This window comes from Penicillium oxalicum, chromosome VI (genome assembly GCF_001723175.1).
Source record: "Penicillium oxalicum strain HP7-1 chromosome VI, whole genome shotgun sequence".
NCBI classification, from domain to species: domain Eukaryota; kingdom Fungi; phylum Ascomycota; class Eurotiomycetes; order Eurotiales; family Aspergillaceae; genus Penicillium; species Penicillium oxalicum.
The window spans coordinates 2,687,081-2,707,923 of record NC_064655.1 but is presented as its reverse complement, the minus strand read 5'-3'; the positions used below and the strand labels follow the sequence as shown (position 1 = coordinate 2,707,923).

Here is a 20,843-nt window from a genome sequence, read left to right as displayed (position 1 = left end):
AACCGGGACAATAGGGTTACTTGGGCAAAGCCTGGTTCCTCGTCATACCATTCAACTCCCACCTCAGACAGTCCCTGGATCAAAACTATGTACATATGTTGTACTGCCTGTACTTGGGGGTACTGTCAAAGTGCACACGCGTAGATGATTGCCGTTGCCGCAGGGGCGCGCTCGCGCCCTGTCAGTAGATCTCATCGACCTTCCAATGGACTTGGAGCCATGCCTGAACTGAGTGTGTGGACAACCAGACGTCTACAGTGTTAATGATGAATATACTCTTCTACCCTCCCCCCAGCAAAGACTGTGTTGGGGGAGCCCATTTCGTAAAAGAAGCTTGCACGGTGCTGGATGATCAGACACCAGAGTCACATGAGGTCACCGGATGACCAAGACAGTCGACGCACTTGAAGACGAGATTTGATGTTAAAACCTCCCAAGAATATGTGATTTCCCTTTGAAAGAAGTTGCTCGGGAAAAGATTCCCACGCCACACAAGCTGTCAAAGTCATGACCCGGGGGTGCGGCACGAAAGAATGCATGGAGTCATGCATATCCTCCTCCTCTGCCTCCTCAAACGGTACCGTCGTATGACACACTGTTGATTGACTCCTTTCCTTTCTTTCCTTGCCACTATAGGGACCATGCTTATGCCCCCTCTCGTCCACATTCCTTGAGCTTGATTACCAAACCCTCAACGCGTGGCCTCCTTGCTTTAGCTCTCAAAGATGGAGGGGGAACTGCTTGCCTACATGCCTGCCTCTTGTCAACTGTGTCCATGAGCCCCCCATGGGCCTTTTTGATTCAGCCCCATTCCTGTGGAAGCTCAGAGGCACCCGGAAAGTGCTCCACCCCACGATCCCCCATATGATCTATCAGAGGGATGGGTCCCTGCTCGGTTCGCATCTACGCAACCCGTGAAGAGAGTACAGGCTATGCATGCTATGGTTGCAATCCGAGCCCAACGAGAAGCGCTAATGTAGCCAATGACCAGAACTCCGATCATGAATCGTACCTGGAAGAGTGTCTTGCCGAACCACTCATTTCAAGAGAGAATCATAGCCCCCCCCACTCATTCGAGCAGCAGGCCGCTCAGGCCCTAGACTCATGACCATTTGATAATGGCCGGGGAAAAAGAGAGAAGAAAAAAAAACAGATGCGTGAGCGAGGGATGATGGAGGGGGCGTTGCACACCCACTCTGCCTCTTTCTCTCTCTCCCTAGTTCACGTCGAAGCAGCCCCTAGATTCGGTGCGGACCGTCTGCATCCGCCAACACGGTCCAGTATCTCGCCTGGCGGGTGGCTGGGCTAGACTCTCGCGATTCCACCTTCAAATCTCCGTCATGCTGATGTCTTGTGGAGGAGATGGACCATCGACGGAAAGAGATGCCCCAGGCGTTCACTACTTTTCAGGATCGCTTCCCCGTCGCACTCCATCAAGAAGAGCAAATGGTGCGGATACAGTGGAGACCTCTCCAAGCCGACAGTTCACAAGTGACGACCAGTAGGCAGCCAACCCGACCACCCAGAGACTGTGATTCTCTCACTGGAGGTTCGCGCAGGTCCCGCAGCTTCCGTGGGCCGGTCCAACCACCAAATCATCGGTTGCCGTGTTGATCATACTTGATCGATCCAATGAATCAGGGAACATGTCCAGCCGAATCGAAGCTATCCGAAAAGTCAAAAGTACTACTGCCACAGAAGGTCGCCCTGATGCACAGGATAGGGGACGCACAGCATCTCATTCCGAGTCGGGAAAGACAAAATCGCGCATAAGATAACTTGATGCGCATGAAACTATTTTCAATAAATCACAATGACAAAAAAAAAAGGAACATCACCGAGGCTTTTGAAACAGGAACAAAAAAAAACAAATGACACTAAAGTAGTGAAAACGATCCAGGTATGGAGTTCCCCTTCCAAAATCTAAGAAACCTCGCAGGCTTTAATCAACGACGTCATTTCATGCTTCATTCTCTCAATCAGCTTGCTGGCACGATGACGGTCCAGCCGAGCATCTGGCGCAAAAACTCCAAAGTCCAGGCGATCGTCGCGAATTGCTGCTTCAATATCAATCGTAGGCTGTTGATGGGAGGAGAGCGTTCGCGTTAGTGATTCACTGCTTGCCATGACCAGGATCGGAGTGTACCGGATGTACAAGATAGATCCAACTTACCAGGAAAACCTCTTTCAAAGCCGCCAATGACGCATTCGGCTCAGTCGCTTGACCCGAGTCTGACGCAACTCTATCTCCATTGAACTGGGCGGAGCAATCTGAAGAGCCAGATGAGTAGATCGCGTCGAGTTCTTCGGCCGGGATGGACCTGAAAATGACGGCATCGCTTGCATCATCAACCTTGGAGTCGTTGAAGTCAGGCAAACGCAGGAAATTGATGCAGGTACTGATCCGCACTCCTGTCCATTCGGCAATTTCTGTCAATGATACGCCAGCATGCTCCACGGAGCTGATCTCATTGATGTCCTCCTGAATCTTTCGAGCGACAGCAAAGAGAGTCTGTGAATCACTGCTCATTTTGTCATCAAGACGAAGGGGAACAATGTTCACAGTGGGGGCCATGAGCTCCGAGAGACCGTCCATGCCAAATGATCGATTAGCCAGGTACAAGCCAACCACTAGTTGCTTGGCTGCGGAGGGTTCATCGACCCTATCCGCCACCAGTACATGGCAATGAACCCGCGCGTACAGAGCCAGGAAGATCGATTGGATACTGAGGCCTTGCCGCTTGGCGGCTCTTTCCAGTCGGGACATGTCCGACACCAAACCAGGTTGGTAATCGTGCCGAATAGCGCCAAACTCAGCCGCCGTATTGATTTCGGCGTCTGACGGTTGGGCTTGGCCCAGATACTTTTGCCAAAATTGGCGCCGGTCACTGACGGGCGAATGAATATGCTGGAACGCAATAAGATGAGACAAATCGTGTTCGCGCTGTGCCGTAGGTCCAGTTGCACTGCAGAGTTGTGCCAGCCGGTCAACCATGAGCGGGAGGCTCACAGCGTCGTACAGGGCATGGTGAATATGTAACATGAGAGCTACTCCACGCGAGGTCTGGCTAACATGAAGCGCAACGGGAGGCGAGCCACAACTGTGCTCGATGCTGATTGCATGGCTGAGATTGTCATGCCAGATGGGCACATTGCGTGCTGACTTTAGAACAATCTGGATAAATGGCAGCGGTGAGAGACCCGTTGCAAGGAACGCAGTGCGAAGTATCGGTGTTTCGCTGATGAGTTTCGACCATGCGCTGTTGAGCGCACCGAGGTTGAAGTTTGACGAAGCCAGGTAGTAGAACTTTGCGTAGAACACATCCGGATTCAGGCTATGCATGGACAGGAAGTAGGATTGACCAGCCGTGACTTGCATTGCTGTCCCGACTTCCTGTGGATCAATTCTGTATTGAGCAAGTAGCAAATTGAGATCAACCTCATTGATGGACTCATTCAATGCCTTTGTTATCTCGTTCTGAGAGATTGTAGCTTGATTCTGATTCACCGTAGCTGCCATCTTCTCAATCGTCCCAGCTTTGAGCATGTCACTAACAACCAATTTGACGGACTGCTTTTTCAAAAGCGCAACAACCTTGATAGCACTGATACTGTCCAAGCCAAGCTCGAATATATTTGCTTCCTTGCCAATGGAGTCCTCTGGCACACCGGAAACGGTGGAAAGCACGCTGCGAATCTTTAATTCGGTAGTTGTCCATTCTCTGTGGCCCGAGGGCAGCTGTCCAGGCTGTGGGGAATCAGCCGCGTTTTCAGATTGTTTCTGCTGAACTGGAAGCCCCAAGACGTTCATGGCATCGCCTGCGAATTGAATTGTGGCACTGTCAGGCTCATCGATAATGAAAAGGAGTGCGTCAGTCATGCGGTCCAGCAGGACTTCAGTATCTTGATCTCCAAGCACATCACCACGGCATGCAACACGGGCGATCAAGTTGGCCCCGTCACCCTCAACCTCGGCACAAACGGGATATTCGACACCGGAAGATCCGCCTGTAGATTGATATAATTGCAAAGTATCAGCTTCAGCTACAGACGGCCGCTTCTGATAAATGAACAATGTATCAAAGAGATTCCGAGACTGCGCGTCCGGTCTTGCCCGTCGCAGGGGGAAATGCTGATACTCGGAAATTTCCAGCAAAGTCTCCTGAACATATTTGATCAGCTCTATGCGAGAGCCATGAAGTATGACTCGCATAGCAACTGTGTTCATGGTGGGGAACATGATTTCCTCCGTGTCGGCCGCATTGCGGCCTGATAAGACAAGGCCAAAGACCACATCAAGAGCTTCAACATAGGTGGACAGAACCACGGCCCAGCAGCTGACAAGAAGGGCTTGCATTGTGATTCCGTGGCGTTTGCAGAACAATTCAGCTTTGGAGAAAGGCACAGAGAGCGCTCTCTCGGCACGGTGGACCACATCTGATCCGGCCTCGGAATATTTCTGTCGTGGGAACGAAACGGGCACGCAATTAGATAGGGTGGCTTTCCAGAATCTGAGGGCGCGATCACCAGAAGACGTTAGGATCTGCTCGAGAATAGCGTCCGAAGAGGGACGAGCGCAGTCTTTTCCAGTATAGGATCTGAGGACATCCCCATGAAGCAGGTTGATTGACCAGCCATCGTATAAAGCGTGTGAAATGGAAAGAATAAGATATCGCGCATCTCCATCGAGGGCAACAGTCAAGCTCAGAAGAGGGTGTCCAGCAAGTTCTGTAGTGGCTCTCTTGCGCTGCAACTCAACCACGGATTCGACAGGTTCTCCATTTAATGGAACGACCCGGAAATCCAAAGCACTTTCGTCATGTATGACCTGAGCATACGAGGTCGAAATTTGCGGATCCCAGACTTCAACGAAAGAAGTGCGGAGAATAGGATGTCTCTTGACCACTGTTGCCCATGCGTTTTGCAATTGCATGATGTCCACATGGGATTCAATCTGCAGGATATCATGATTGTAGTAGTGATGGTAATCAGACGCTGTCATTTCGGCAATCATTGCTTCTTGAATTGGCGTCGCAGGAAGCACTCGGCATGCAGTGTTGGGCATGAGACCCTCTCTTTGCAAAAACTTGGTCAAGGTATCCTCCATCCGATGAAGTACGGAGAGAGACTTTGCTTCCTGTCCAGGGATTGCCTCATCAAGTTGACTGACCATTCCTTTCACAGTTCGATATCGCATAATCACACTAACAGTAAGTTTGATGCCAGACTTTGCCAGGCGAGAGGATAGTTTAATGGCATCGATGCTATCCAGACCGACTTCAAAGATAGATGTGTTCTCGTCGATTGATTGCACATCGACTTCAGCGAGAGCAGCAATGATTTCTCTGATAGTAGTAGCCTGATCGCTCCACTCAAAGGAGGATTCGGCACTTGTATTTGTGCCATTCACATGATTCAACAATGAAGCCGACTCCAACTTTTGCGCGTTTCTGTCCTCTGCAGATCCGTTGATATAGGGGAGCTCGTGGTCAGGATTTTGCGCGAACTCTGTCAAAATCCTTTGATAATTGGAAAGAAGCTGCTCAGCCATATCGACCGAGACATAGTTCTCCTTGACGGCTAGCGTCAGCTCCAATGATTCATCACCGTGACGCACAATCTCAAAAGCTAGTGGGTACTCATGCGAGGCGTCTGAGTTCAGTGGCGCCCACAGGGACTTGCTTGAGTTCTCGCTGGTTGGACCGTCCCTTTGGAAAACGAACAAAGTATCGAATAGACTTTCGTCGGGGCTTTTTCCGAGCCATTTCATGATTCTTCTCAAAGCAGTATGTTGGAAAGGCATCGAAGAAACTTGATAATCGTGACATTTTCGAGCGACTTCCGACCATGATTGAAGTCCGTGAAGTTGCACATTGCTTGGAATAGTATTGAACAAAGGGCCGATAACGTTGGAAAGATCCGCCGTGTCAGACGTGCGGCCGGACGCAATCATTCCAATTGGGGGGATGAATGCATATTGCTGGTGAAGGGTCAACAGCCAACAGGCATGGAGAATAGCTTGTTCGGTGACATTGAGTGACTTTCTCAGATGATCAAGCGGCTCAGTGGTAGTGATCTTGAATTTCTGAACCAGAGAGGTGTGTTGACCATCGCCTTCGTTTAACTTAGGAAGTGGTCTGGATTGGCCATTCTTCAAATGTTGTTTCCAGAAGATTTCCTCAGCCGGACTCTTGCACAATGGGCCAAGATGCAGGACATCCAGGAACTGGGGCGGGTCTTGCGAAAATCGTTGTTGAGAGAAGTAGATTCTGGCGACCAAATCCAGAAGCAACTCAAGACTGTTGCCATCGTACAGAGCGTGGAAGATATTGAGGCACATGATCGACTCCTCGGACGATCTGATCAAACCGATTTCCCAGAGTTGACCTGAAAGTCCCTCAAGGCGAGACGTCCAGCCCTTGAATCTTTCTTGTCGCAACTTCTCAGCAGAAACTGAAGATGTAGCCTTTTCTTCAAACCATTGAAGTTCATCCTTCTTGAGGACGACTTGAGCATATCCGTCCGGCGTGGGTACAAACCGTGCCCGCAGCATTTGAACTCGATCGTGTGCTTGTCTCCAAGCATCCCTCAAAGCATTCAAATCGACCTTTTCATGTAGGCTGAAGGTGAATGACGAACAGTACAAGGGCTCTGGACTCGACATGAAGTGGTAAATTATGCCTTCCTGCAAAGGCGTACACGGCGCAATTCGCTCGACATCACCTTCATTTGCACCAATACTCTCTATGACGGAATAGGCATGCTTGTGCGCAAAAGCTTCAATCCCGTACTTTGCACTCATTTGAAGATTTTCCTGGGAAGTCGACACGACTGTCGGTTGTTCAAACGCCTTAGACATCCCAGTGATGGTCGGATCTGTTTAAAAGGATTAGCATGACTTCAGATACAAGGATTGTCTTCAACTCACGCTTCATGATTATGGATGCTTGTGCGTGAGGGAATCCGCTCTCCCTGAGACTTCTGGCAAATGAGATCACAGAGATGGAGTCAAGTCCCACTTCAAAGATACTCGACCAGGGGGAAATCGACTCCGCAGGCGAATCAGTGAAGTCAGCCAAAATCGAGATGATTCGCTTTTCATGCTCGGTGTTGGCACTCTGCTCAACGGCCATCGAGCTAAGTTTTTGCAGATTCTCCAAAGAAAGCTCCTGATACATGCTCTTCAAAACCTTCATCTCGGCCTTATTATTTGCAGACAGAGGGAACTTGGTCATAGGTATGATATGAGTTGGCACCATGTATCCCGGAAGGCGTGAGTGACAAGCAGCCTTGATAGCGGACAGAATATTTCGATCTTCCTCCAAATAACGCACTTCCACATCGCGCGACTTCTTGACAACGTCAGTAGTTGTGATAAAAGTCACAAGCTGGTCTTTGGACTGCTTTGGATGTTTCACGACGAGTGTGGCCACATCATTCAACTCAGGAGTCGCTTGCTTTATGACTTCGTTGATTTCACCAATCTCAAGTCGCTGGCCCCGAAGCTTCACTTGATCATCAATTCTGCCAAGGAACTGGAAACTGCCATCATGCAAAATTCTCACCAGATCTCCTGTACGATAGACACGATCTCCATTGTCCGGCAACGTCTGGAATCGCTCCTTGGTAAGCTCTGCCCGGTTCAGATAGCCCTTACCAACAAGAGGGCCCGACACGCAAAGCTCGCCGATGCCGCCCCGCAGAACGGGGACGCAAGTACCTGGCTGGAATACATATGAGCCCACATTGTCAAATTGTGGTCCAATATTCGAGGGTTTGTCATTAGCGCGCATTCGCGGGAGCATGGTGCAGCCGATAGTCACTTCCGTAGGCCCGTATCCGTTGTAGATAACACCATGCTGACCCCAGGCGTCCAGGATCTCTTGCTTTAGCTGCTCACCACCAGTAATGAACACGCCTCGACAGAGCGACGGCACATCCTCAGGGTGAACAAGTCTCGCCAGACTAGGTGTAAGATCGATATGCGTAATACCCAATTTTTGAATTGTACCCGGCAGATCCTCAAAGAGCAGATCGCGTGGACAAGAAGTGACACAGATGCCCACGCTCCAGCTCCAATATTGCTCAAGAACACTGACGTCAAAGTGGAAAGACGCGAATTGAAGCCAACGTGAAGTCTCATCCCAGTGGGGCGAGAACAGTCTTTGGAAAGCAAGCATGGCTTGCACGGCATTGTCATGAGTAATCTCGCACCCCTTTGGTGTACCCGTGGTTCCCGAGGTATACAAGCAGTAGCATGTATCTTCGGGGCTGATCTCACGAGCAAGAGACGGCGTTTCTCCAGTATACTGTTGGAACTTGCCTGGCTCGTCGAGTGCGTGTACTTCGACATCAGCAAGCTCTTCCAACTCTGGCATGCGCGACTGATTGCAAAGTAGAATTGCTGTTGAAGAGTCCTCCAGAATGAATTGTTTTCGCGAGATGGGAGCCGAGGGGTCAATGGCCAAGTATGCACAACCCGCTTTGAGAATTCCTAAAATTGCCAAAGAGGCCTCAGGGCATTTGTCAAAGCAGACGCCAATTATCATCCCAGGCACAACACCTTTCCCCTGCAGGAAATGAGCAACTCGGTTGCCATCCTCGTTGAACTCTTTGTAGGACCAACATTTCTTCTGCAGAGAGTCCGCATTAGGCCCGAATGCAAACTCGAATGCGGGTCTTTCGGGGCATTCTCGCGCGCTCTCCTCAACAAATTGATGAAGAAGAGAGACCTGACTCGGAATCTTGACTTCCTTAGCAGGAGTCACAGACAGAAGCTGATCTCCCAAAGGCAAATAATCGGAAGCGAAAGCATCAGGCGAGAAGATTGTATGTTCCAAAATTTTGTCAAACTGGCTCAACATAAGGTCGGCTTGCTCTGCTGGAACAAGATCACTTCGACAGCTGATTCGAATCTCGAGCTGGTTGGTATTTGGAACAAGCTCGATAGAGACAGGGTACTATAATCATGTTAGTAAGCAAGGAGAAGAAGCAAGGTCCAACAAGGCAACGCTCGAATACTGACGTCGATCTTAGTTTCCTCGTCAACAACTTCCCAATTGATGGAAGTTGTTGCTGTCTGCTTTGCAAATTTTTGGTAGACAAACAAGGTATCAAAGAGTGGCTCATCACTACCGAGCCATTTCTGGATCTTTCCGAGTGGCGTAAACTGATGCTTGGTAAGCGAGGCGTTGCGCTTCAAAGTGAGCTTCAGAAGCTCGCGATTCGTGCAATTAGTATCAATTAGCGATGGCACGGTCACAAGGCAGGGGAAAACAGCGTCCTGAGCAGTATGTGATAGATTGCGGCCGGAGAGCACGGTGCCAAAAGTAACGTTCTGTTCGCCAGTAATTGCAGCAAGCAATCGACCCCACGCTGCTTGGCCTGCCGCTTGAAGTGTAACTCCAGCATCGCGACAGGCGCTTTCAAGCTCAGGAAGAGGACGAGAACAGCGGGCCGATCTTATAACGAGAAATTTCTCAGTAATGCGAGTTGGGTGAAGGTCTGGGAACTTCACAGACTTGAAGTCGGCAGCGAGGCCTTGCCAAAACTCCTGGGAGTGCTCTGACTGCTTTTCACTTGCAATCAGAATGGGCCCCAGTGTGTCTGACAGAGGAGCAAGCTCAGCAAAGGGCTTTCCGTCGTAGGCAGCCAATACATCAGCAAAAATGGACTGCAGTGACTGTGCGTCGTATAAGGCGTGAAGAGCAGAGAAGTGTACAGTCGTCACGCTGCCACATTGATCAATCAAAATTTTCCATGGGGGCCGATGCAGGTTCTGGAGCACAGCCTGTTCTTGAGAAGCTGAAAGTGAGTTTTGGGTCTCCTGCCATGGTAGATCTATTCCAGCACGATAAGTGATCATGGCAAATGGATGCGCGTGGTCATGCAGCTGCACAAAACCTGTCCGGAGCATCTCGTGCCGAGCCATCGTCTTGGTCCACGCTTCCCTGAGCCTGGCTTTGTCAAGAGGCGTTGACGAGTTCAGCGCCATTTTATTGTAGTACATGTTACCCTGCGTATTGCTGAAAAGAGCCAGCATACCACATTGTACAGGGGTACATGGCCTTAGTGATTGCACGGTGTTCAGGGACACACCAAGTTGCTTACACACGGATTGGATGTGTTTGTGCTCGAACGCGGAGAAGTCGTAGACCGGTTCCTCGGTCTGGCTGTTTCCTTTGCTAAGCAAAGTTGCAATCTTCTCAACAGAGGCCGCCTGTTACATTCCATGTTAGGCCGAGGCAAGTCAATGAGGGGTAAATCAAAAATGGAGCCTACCTCGAGTATGTCACCAGCAGAGACTGTGTATCCCATCTTGCGGAGCTTTCCTGAAATTTGCACTGCATTGATACTGTCCAAGCCGAGTTGGAAGATAGTAGTACCGAGCGTGACAGCCTTGACCTCGACGCCTGCAAACTCGCAGATCATTGCACAGAGGGTTTGTTCCTCCTCTGACCAAGCCCGGGAGCTTGATGGCTTGGTTCCAGTCTCATTTATTTGGGCGATGGAAGTCTCCTTCTCAAAGAGATGTGAAAGATCGGCACTCATTACCCGCTCATCCCACACATGAGCAGATGGATACTGAGTCATCTGCTCGACAAGTGCGATGAGGTCCTTGGCGATAATTTCTGCCTCCTCTCGGCTAGCATGCGATTCCTGAAAGTGCAGGCAGACTTGAAGGAGATCATTTTCCTCGTCTGGGATGACCTCACATATTAGAGGAAAGCCCATATTACCTTCGTCCTTGAGAATTTCCCAATAGTGTGGGTCAAGGGAGGTACTTTTAGACTGGAAAATGACCAGTGTATCAAATAGACGAGATGTGCCACTGAGCGCTCGCTTCTGTATGTGTCGTAGAGCACTGAGCTGATGCGGCAGGATATCGCTGTTATGCCTTTGTGACAGCTTCATGACGTCCTTGTTTGTTGAAGATTTAGACAGCTTGACTCTCATGGGAAGAGTATTGAAGCAGGGTCCTACTATTTTGTCCGCACCTTTGAGGGGGACCGTCCGGCAGCTGAACACGTTTCCAAAGCAGACGTCTGACGATCCTGATTGGAGAGCTAACAGCCTTGCCCATGCGGCGTGGAAGACATTGAGCGGAGTAACCGACAGATCCTTGCACAGATCCTTGAAAGCTTGAAGCGACTGGATCATTTGCCCATTGATCTGCTGCGATGCTTGCAAATCAGACATGTCACGGGTGAGCCTCTTCTGGCCAGTGGAAAGCAGAGTGGGGGAAACTCCTGAGAGATATCGATCCCAGAATTGGTCTGATGCCTCAGCATCGACTGAGACCATGTACTCGATGAAGTGATGGAAGGGTGTGACACCGGCGAGACCCTCCCCAGCAAGCAAATTTTGTACTTCCCCAAGAAGCTGGGCTATACCTTCTCCATCGTAAAGAGCATGATGGATCGACAAAAGTAAATGGCGGCTCTCTGAAACTGGGTCTTCAAATACCGTCAACGCGTACGGTAATTTGCCATCCACTGGTGATCGAGCTTCAAAGTCAGACTTTCGTGCTTCAACCTCTAGATCAAATCGGCCTGGCTCGGTTTGGATAACAGTCCATGGCAAAATTGCTGTATCGAGGACTACCTGTGCATATGCAAAACGCCTCTGGTTCGTCTGCCTGAAACAAGTCCGGAGAACCTCGTGACGTTGCACCATCTGCTTCCATGCTTCTTTCATTGTATCGGTCTCAACTTGCACGCGAAGAAGCAGATGATTGAAGTAAGCTGCGCCACTTCCAGACTCTGCGGCGAGCATAGCTTCCTGCAGTGGTGTGCAAGGATACACGCCCTGGACGGAAGACACTTCGGAGCCCACTTCTGTCTTGACCTCTGATACGAAGTCCTTGTCAAACATGGATGACGCCCGCTCAACACCTTTAGTCTGCTCGGTTGTTTTCATTTGGACGGTAGTCGGAGTCACGTCCGCCAGCTGGGCCACTGAGCTATGACGAAGGATGGTAGAGACAGGTAGGCGACCTATGCCAGACCCCTCGAGTTGTCGGGAGAATGCGATGGCGGACAACGAGTCCAGACCAAGCTTATAGAAAGACGTGTGCCTTCCAACGATGCTTTCATCGAGGTCAAGTACCTTGGAAATAGCAGTCACGATCAATTTCTCCGTCTCAGACAAAATTTCTCCATTGTCGTTCTCGCCACGGAGAGCGGTGTATTTCTGGAGATCCTCGAAGCCCAGATCGCGGACCAATTTTGAGACACTGGCGTGGTCGGTAAAGAAATCTGGGGTCATTGAAATCTCAGGAACCGGGATGACATAGCTGGGCAATTCGGACGAGCGCAGCTTGGATAATAAATCCCTCCAGATCTCCTGGGAAATTTCTTCTAGATCCTCATCAGAATTGGCCGCCGTGGAAGGAACCCACACGGTCACCAACTGCTGCTGATGAGATTCTGAAAGATCCATTATCAAAGTTGCACAATCTCGTACATGCTTTGAAGAGAGAACGGTGTGATTGATTCGACTGAAAGTGGCAGGCTGACCCAAAATTTCAACACTGCCATCAGGAAGAATTCGGCCTAGATCTTGCGTCCTGTAAAGCCTGCCGCATTGAGTATCCTCTATGCCCTTTCCTGAGGATGAAGTTCCCTGTATTAATTTCCTGATATCAGTAGCGATTTCTTCCAAAATTTATATCATGCTTCCTTACCAGCTGATTGCCCCCAAAGCATAGCAGCCCAACCGCCCCGCGAGGCAATATTTGAGCGTCAGTCCTGTTTGCGATAACTAGTACAGACGTGTTTTTGGTCGGTCTGCCAAGAACTATCCTAGGAGTGGCGGTGTCGACCTCTACGGGATCTGTACAGTATCCGGCGAAAATCGGGCAGTTGTAGCCTGTATCAAAGTTTTTGTCAGTGCTGTATATTGACAGAAGAATCGATGTTGTCGTGGAGTTGAAGATACCAGCAGAAACTTTCTTTCCGGGCCATTTTAGGTGGGCCTTTGCCGTCAATGGCTCACCAAAGAGGTGCAGATCTTTGACCGTGAGCAAACTACTGGAGTCCAATCGAGATGCAAGAACAGGTGTTGTGTAGAGATGAGTGATATCCATAGCCGAAATCACTTTCTGGGGATCACTAGCAATGAGCTGATTGGGCGTAGCGCATAATGTGGCCCCGGCACTCCAAGTCAGGAATGTTGCAATGAGAGGGACTGTATACGTTAGATAGATTTCCACCCAAGACCTGATTTGAAACTTACGAGGCGATGAAGCATTTTGCGTGCAAAGCAGCCGCGATCCATGCACCAGGCTATCAGATGCTTCAAAAGCATTGATGCAGCTGCTCAAGTTCTTCGAAGAGAAAGTGACATATTCCTTAGTCGAGGGATCAATGCACAGTAGCCGGAAACTGTTGTGGATCTGACGTGGTTTAACGTCAGATAATTCAATACCTTCCAGCACCGAAATACCCTGAGTGGATTCTGGCACTGAGAAGTCGGGGTTTGGCGAATCAGTCACGAAAAATCCCACGTCCAGCGCAGATAATCTCGATCCGAAATGGTCAAATGCATTTTGCCATGGTAGAGAAACCAGACCAGCACCGAGCTTGGCTACAGCGAGCAGAGCGATGTAAGACCGCACCGAATGGTTCAGAACAAGAGCGATCAAATCATCTTCTTTGACTCCGTGTTGATGCAAGTGCTCAGCAAAGCTGTTGGATTGAGCCTCCAGCTGCTCATAGGTGATCGTATCAATGCTAGAATCTTCCGAGCCCAATGATCTCAGGAATTGCACAGCTGGCAGACTGGGCTCGACATGAGCATCAGTAGACAGTATCCTGGAAACTTCCTCGTCCATTCGGTCGCCAACCTCAACGATTGATAGTGCAGTCTGAGGCAGACGATGGCCAATTTCACCAATTGCAAGCGATGAATCATCAAGGAAAATGGCAACGACCGCATCAATTTGCTCCAAGAGAATCTCGGCCTGCTGCTGCGACAAGATGGACTGCTGGAAAGTGATCTTCGCATGAATGTGGGATTCTCTGGGCTCAATCTCCAACAAGAGCGCAAATTCCAGGAACTCAGCTTGATTGACTTCTTTGAAAATATCTTGGTACTCCTTGCCAGACCACATAGTTTCCTGCCAGACAAATGCAGTGTCGAAGAGACTGGATTGCGGATCAATCTCAGAAGTCTTCTTGATGTCTTGCAGCGAGACGCTGCCGTGCTCGAGACACCGATGGTTCATGTTCTGAATTGCAAGCAAAAGATCCGCCGCATTCTGCATCTTATCCAGTGCCATCCGGGTAGGAAGGGTGCGAATGCAAGGACCAAGTACATTCTCAATACCTTTGACAGGAAGTGTCCGGCCGGAAAAGACCGTGCCAAACGTCACATCTTCCGATCCCACATAGGTCGAAAGGAGATAGCAGTATGCGGCTTGAAAGATTGTCTGTCGGCTAATGCGCAGATTTTGAGAAACTTCTGCAAGTCTCTGGGTCGAAATTTGCATATCGCGACTGGTTTCTCGTGTGCCAGTGGGGATTTCGGACGATCCATTGAAGTTGGGAAACGGCGCCACGGGCAGGCCTTGCAACTTATCACGCCAAAAAGTCAATGAATCGGTGTGAGACTGTCCAAGCCTATATTCCGTGAAAAATTCCGAGACAACGGAATACTCGGGTCTCGGCTCGATCTCCTCGCCCGATAAGAGATGAGCAAAGTCTTTCAATATTAATTGCCAAGACCAACCGTCATACAGCGCGTGGTGGAGATGAACGAGCAACCGACTGCCGCCTTCTGCCTCTTTAAATTGGAATTTGAGGGGATGGAGCAGATCATTTCCCGTCAACAAGGGAACATCATACTCAAAGTTTCTGCATTCTTGCACAATATCGAGCTGCGTCGCTTGATAGGTGATTCGAGCATATGACTGATCTTTTAGCCCAATTTCAACAAACCCAGAGCGGAGGATCGGAGTTCTTTCCAGGAGTTTGGAAATTGCAGCTTGCACCGTTGAAATCTTTGCCTCTGACAGGAGTTCCAGTTCAACCCAGTTGCAGTACGCCTTTTCGTGTCGAGTAGTTTCCATGATCATCGCCTGTTGAATGTGACTGCAGATATCGATAGCTTCGACTTTCGAGCTTAGGCCTAGAGCCTCAACTCTTGCAGTACCAGCATCTGCTACCAATTGCTGAATTAACTGTAGACCAGCCCTTGAATCTTCATCTGGTGATGTAGTCTCGGCTTCTTTGACGAGTGTCCAGATGCCGCTCACGGAGTCTGCTTCGAGTAAGCGGGCAACGTCGAGCCGAACACCGACATCCAACAGATGAGATGCAAGTCGAATAGCAGAGAGTGAGTCCAGGCCCGCAGCACTGAGACTTTCCGCGGAGGACAGTTGCCTCCCCATCACACCGGCTACACATGAGGCGATCGTCTCCTCGGTTTCGTCGCGGAACTGGTACTCCTCGGCAGCCTGTGCATTGCTGCGATGGCGCTTGAACTCAGCCTCGAGCAACTTTCGGTCAATCTTCCCCGAGGGAAGTTGGGGAAATTGGTCCACGAGAATGAACTCTCCCGGGACCATGAACCGTGGGAGCCATTGCCGACAAACATCCCGCAACGTGCGCTCAGTCGTCTCTGTGCCGGTGACCAGTACAAACGCAGCCAGACTGCCATTACTTACTATGGCGACTGCGCTACGTGCACCTGGAGCCTGACAAATGGCGTGTTCGATCTCGCCGAGTTCGATTCTCTGACCGCGTAGCTTGACTTGTCCACTGGAGATTCGCCCGAAGCATTCAATGTCTCCTGAGGGTAACATCCGAGCCTTGTCACCAGTCCGGTAAAGCCGTCCATACACGGGGCTCTCGATGAATGCCTTGGCGTTCTCTTCGGGCCGGTTGATATAGCCGTCGGCCAACTGAGGACCGCCAACCACCAACTCGCCAATCTGACCCAGAGGAAGCGGCTCGAGCTTCCTCGCGCTTGCGCCCTTTTCGTCCTCCGAGTTCATAGACATGATAAATGCAGAGACAGTGCTAAAGGCTCGCCCGATAAGATTGACGCGGTCATCGGAGCGGAATTGCGTGGCGGCTGTGCAGTGGATGGCCGCCTCAGTTGGGCCATACATGCCGTGAAGGATACCGTCTGTCCCGCTGGGCGAAGATGCAAACTCATCCACCACGTGTCGAGTTAGCATCTCGCCGATAGTGAGGAGCACTCGCAGTGACGGGGCTGCGGCTCGGGTGCGTAGAAGCTCTCCGGCCACGGTGGGGGTCAGTTCGGCTGCGTCCACACGCATCGTGGTCAACACGTGGGAGATATCGAGAAGCATTTGCTCACGGTCACAGCCAACCAGGGTGGCACCGCGAAAGAGAGGGAAGAAAATTTCGAAAACGGAAACGTCAAAAGTAGGCGAAGCAAATTGCAAAAAGCGTGCAAAATGGGGTATCAAGTCGTTATGCGCAAGTAAAGACTGCGTTGCAGCCAGATGGGAGATGCCCACACCCTTGGGTCGGCCGGTCGAGCCGGAGGTGTACATTACATATGCAAGGTCGGTGGGAGAGATGGTGTACGCATGCTCCGGTGTTGTTGTCTCTGTGTCGTCGTGCTCGTGGTTGTCAAGGTGTCTTTCCAGCTCATCGACCGTAATCACTGCCACACTGCTGTCCTCGGGGATCCTCGTGGCCAGTGCATTCTGCGTGACCACCACCGAAGCGGCCACATCTTGTAGAATAAACTCGACACGGTCTGATGGCGCATCGATAGTCAAGGGACAGAACGCACCGCCAGCTTTCAGAATGGCGAGCTGGGTAATGTAAAGCTCCAGAGACTGCGGTAAGAGAACGGGCACCACCAATTTCCGTCGCTCACCAGCCCTCGCCGTCGCGGCCGCCTCGATTGTTGCTGCAAGTCTTGTGGAGGCTTGATCCAAGGCTCGGTAGCTAAGATGACGGACGGTCCCGTCGGCGGTCATAAATTCAATAGCATCATGTTCTGTGGTCGTATTGCTCAGTGCAAGCTCATGAAGGAGCTGTGGGCCAGGTAGATTTTTTGGCGAAGGATTCGCAATAGACAGCCTCATATCTGTCGGGGAGCTCTGATCGACCGGAGAAGGCCACTCCAGCGCCATGTCCGACAAAGCCGCTCGGTCCCGAACCATGTGTTCGAGCTGGTAGCCTAGCTGCTGGATGTATTGCGAGTCCATCCCAGCTGTTGCTTGCAACGTGCTCGTTTGGGTGTTGCGGTCGAAGTGCCACGTCAGAGTACACAACTCCGAGGGCGAGAGCCGGCTTTTCAAGTCGCCCATCTGCTGCCCGCTGCTTACTCGTTCGGACTCATCATCCACATGCACAGCCGTATGCTCTGCAGAAAATTCGATGGGATCCAGGGTAGCCGGCTGGATGCTCCGCGCTGCTGCGTTTACTTTCACAGGACGGCCGTTGAGCAGGAACACTGGCGCTTCTTCTGTCGTGTAGGCTTGGAGGAGGGCTGCCCATGCGTGTGCCAACACCTCCAGCGGCAAGGCTGCCGTGTCCGACGGCCACGTCCGGCGCATGCATGCAAGACCGCTGTCGCCTGTAGTCGTTTGGCCCTGAATGGCGGGGAATTGAGTAAATCGGTCCATGATGATCCGTTCGACTGCCAATTGTACGATATATTGATTTTGAGCTAAATCTGCATGGCCTAATGTCTGGGTGACAGTGTGCTGTTTCTCAGTTTGGTGTTGTCTGAGTGGCCGACAAGTCGATTTGAGAGGGCCAAAGCGACGAGTGGGAGGGATGAGGATAGTCGTTGATCAGTGACCCTAGCGAAGGACGAGTTCAAAAAGTTTATTGAATTACTGACATTTCCCGGATGGGGCTTGCACGAAAAAAGAACAATTGTGTGTGTCGCACCGCGCTCGCAGATTATGAAAGATGAGAAGAGACCTGATGGAGGGGCTGTGAATGGGTCTGTTTTAGTGGATCGTGTCTCCCACCATCGCCATGGAAGATGCACTTTGGCGGAACCGATTGATAAAAGAAAATTGGAAATTGGATATGAAAATAATACAAGAATCAGCGTCCGAGGCTGGATCGTAAGACGATCAGGGACGATCTTGTCTGTCTGCGCTCTTTGCAGAACTGGCCGGGGCCATGGAAATGGATTCGTGACCGGGCGGCCGAAGCGTGGAGAGAGCGCGAGTGTTCCCAGTTTGGATGGTCCACCTCGTCCTTGGCCCCAAGAGTAGAGTCGGACTGGAGTCGGAGGTTTGGCACCAAACTTTTCACGCCCAAAGTAAAGTTTACGGGTTGGAAATATGTGTTGTGCATGTACATAGCTGCAGTCATGAACTGTATGTCTACGGTTGCTTGGAGGGGCTTGGCTTTGGCGGCCAGTCTGCAAGTGCCCTGCCCGACCGGAGAAGAGCCATGTACAGTAGCGAAAAAGCGATAAACCCCCCCTTTTTTTTTTAAAAAAAAAAAGTTTCAAAGAAATGAAAAGACCACAGGTCTTGAAAAGCAAGAATGAAAGCAGTGGGAAAAAAATTGCAAACTCGCAGCCAAGCTCTCGAGTCGTTAGGCATCAAGAGAGGTAAGAAGAGGGGTATCTTCTAGATGCTGGTACCCAGTCGTCTTCGGATGGACAGTTCACAGTCTCCTCCATTGGGTTCGTGGAGAGCGCGACAAGTCCGAGCTTTGGACGGTTGACCCAGGGAGGAATTCAACTCCGAGAGCGAGCTCTGCCATGACGAAAACGGGGCTCAGAGTCTGGGCGGTGGAGTTGACTGAAGTTGTAAAATATAGGATCAGTATTTGGCTTAGACAGAGAAGCACGTTGCAGGTGATCGTTTGGAGTGATATTCATACCGGCATAAGCACACGACAGAGTCCAGCTGCAAAGACCATGCGGATCTACTCCTCCGTTCTTGAATCTGCCCCTCGATCGGCAACGGAGTCTGCGGGCATCATGACGAAGATGACGTACCGCTACATGCATCGATCCCTGGGCCCTATTGTCTGGTGCTGTATACATGTATTGTATGATACACGTATTATTGAACACAGTCATTCCCCCCACCACCTCCGTCATTTTCCGCTTCCTCGGGCACTCGGCCAGATTGGGTTAGGTCAATACTGGTGCGGCTTTTTCTGGCTCCTTATCTGATCTTCCAGAAAGTCTCTGGCCCATCCAACTGCCAGAAAGAGAGATGGTAGAGGCCGATCCTTTGCCTGGTCGTCAACATTTGAAATTCGGATCATGTCGGGTACAGAGGGGAAGCAAAGTTTGAGAGTGGAGATTCGGGACTGGATCGTGTCCTGTAGCACCGTCTGTCCCGGGTTAGGCATGTAGGACTGTAGGTTACGATGTTAGTCAGACTCAGTCTCGGTGATGGGCGTACGCTTCGTTGACAAATGAACCCTACGAAAAGATGCGAGTGAACGCCTCGACTTGAATCTTCCACACGTTGGATAACTTTGCCCGAGTCGTATGACTCGTGCCGTTTGCGCGGTTAACGGCCGCCAGGATCAAACCGGTAGGCCACGTGCGCCGTGAAGTGTGAAGCCTATGACTCCACCCAGCCTTGGCTACCTATAAATTTACCAAATCTTGAAGAGCCCTCCATACTTTCTTCTTTCGCTTCATCACTCATTCTCTACAAGGGATCCCCTGTGGGTGACACTGTCGTACTTGACCGCTTGGACAACCAGGAAATGCCTCGACTAAATCCGTTCGAGGGATGAATTCCCGACTCCTGAGTCGCATATGCTGCGCACATGACCCCGGGTTCTTATTCGTGACTTTGCGATGGCCTTCCGTTCCTTTATGGGCTGCCGACCGGCTTGGCGAGGAGAATGGGAAGAGACCTGAGCAGAATACTACATGTGCGGATGTTAATCCAGGCGGAACTTCTATCGCGGGCTGGTAGTGTTTTTGACTTGAGTGTTTCTCATCTCTCTAGGCTGTATATTACTTTTATAGTACTTTCCTCTCACTTCTATCTCACTTTTCATGGGTCTCAATCTTGTATTCATTCCTGTTTCAGCACTATTTACAACATTGCTTGTCTTGACTTCACCCTCTCTATACGCAGCACTGCCCGGTCTGACTTGCCGTCCTTCACGGACCTGTCTTGGTCGGGAGCCCCGCGTTGCGCGTCGAGGCTCCCGGGCAGTTGTTGAAGAGAATTAAAGGTTCAATTTCTGTGAGGTGGTCGTACAAAGTAGTCCATTACAAAGAGGAAATATCTCAAACCAACTGTCCGGTTATTGAGGAGTTTTTCCATCGGGTTTGACCCGCGGGGCTGTACTGTCAATTTTACTCTAGAGATTATGTTCTGACTCGTAAAAGTCTCGGGCTTCTCTTGTTTAACATATCTAATCTGGCAGAATCTTCCATCGGCGGTGTCACATTGTCTCGGATGACCTTGACCAACGTCTCGCTTTCCAAGAGCATTCAGGTCCACAGGGGTGCATGTGTTTCTAGACTTACTCCCTCCCACAGAGGGTCGGTGAGCGTTTTCGTTCGCTGATGTCGGATTGAACGCACAGGTAGATTTTCGCTTCGAAAACTGATCAGATTAGATAAAGTGGATCAGGGCGAAGGTGGGATAGCTCTTGGCAGGCAAGGACATGGCGTGAAACGCACAGTAGTATTGCTGCACTAGCTTTCCTGAAATGTCAATGTGCCCACAGCGAGCCGTGGAGAGCCGCGTATGTTCGTGATGCAAGTGGGCAGATGCAACTGTCTGGATGAGTGGATTCGAATTTTGGTCTCGTACGCGAATCTTGCCATTCATGACTCACTAGGTAACCCCGTTGCCACGCGAATCAAGGTGATTTTCTTCTTTCAAACTCCCGAAATGATGTCCCGCG

At 50.6% G+C, this 20,843-nt stretch overlaps 1 protein-coding gene across 1 annotated transcript; it reads right to left on the bottom strand.

The window, feature by feature from the left end:
- Window positions 1–1,923: 1,923 nt before the first annotated feature.
- Window positions 1,924–17,611, bottom strand: POX_f08180 (Nonribosomal peptide synthase sidC; the record flags this gene model as incomplete). The annotated part of the gene is made up of 7 exons (XM_050116961.1): window positions 1,924–2,079; window positions 2,174–6,876; window positions 6,929–8,960; window positions 9,026–10,219; window positions 10,282–12,624; window positions 12,686–13,188; window positions 13,237–17,611. 7 exons carry the CDS (start codon window positions 17,609–17,611, stop codon window positions 1,924–1,926), a joined length of 15,306 nt encoding a protein of 5,101 aa, XP_049967100.1.
- Between the last annotated feature and the right edge of the window lie 3,232 nt (window positions 17,612–20,843).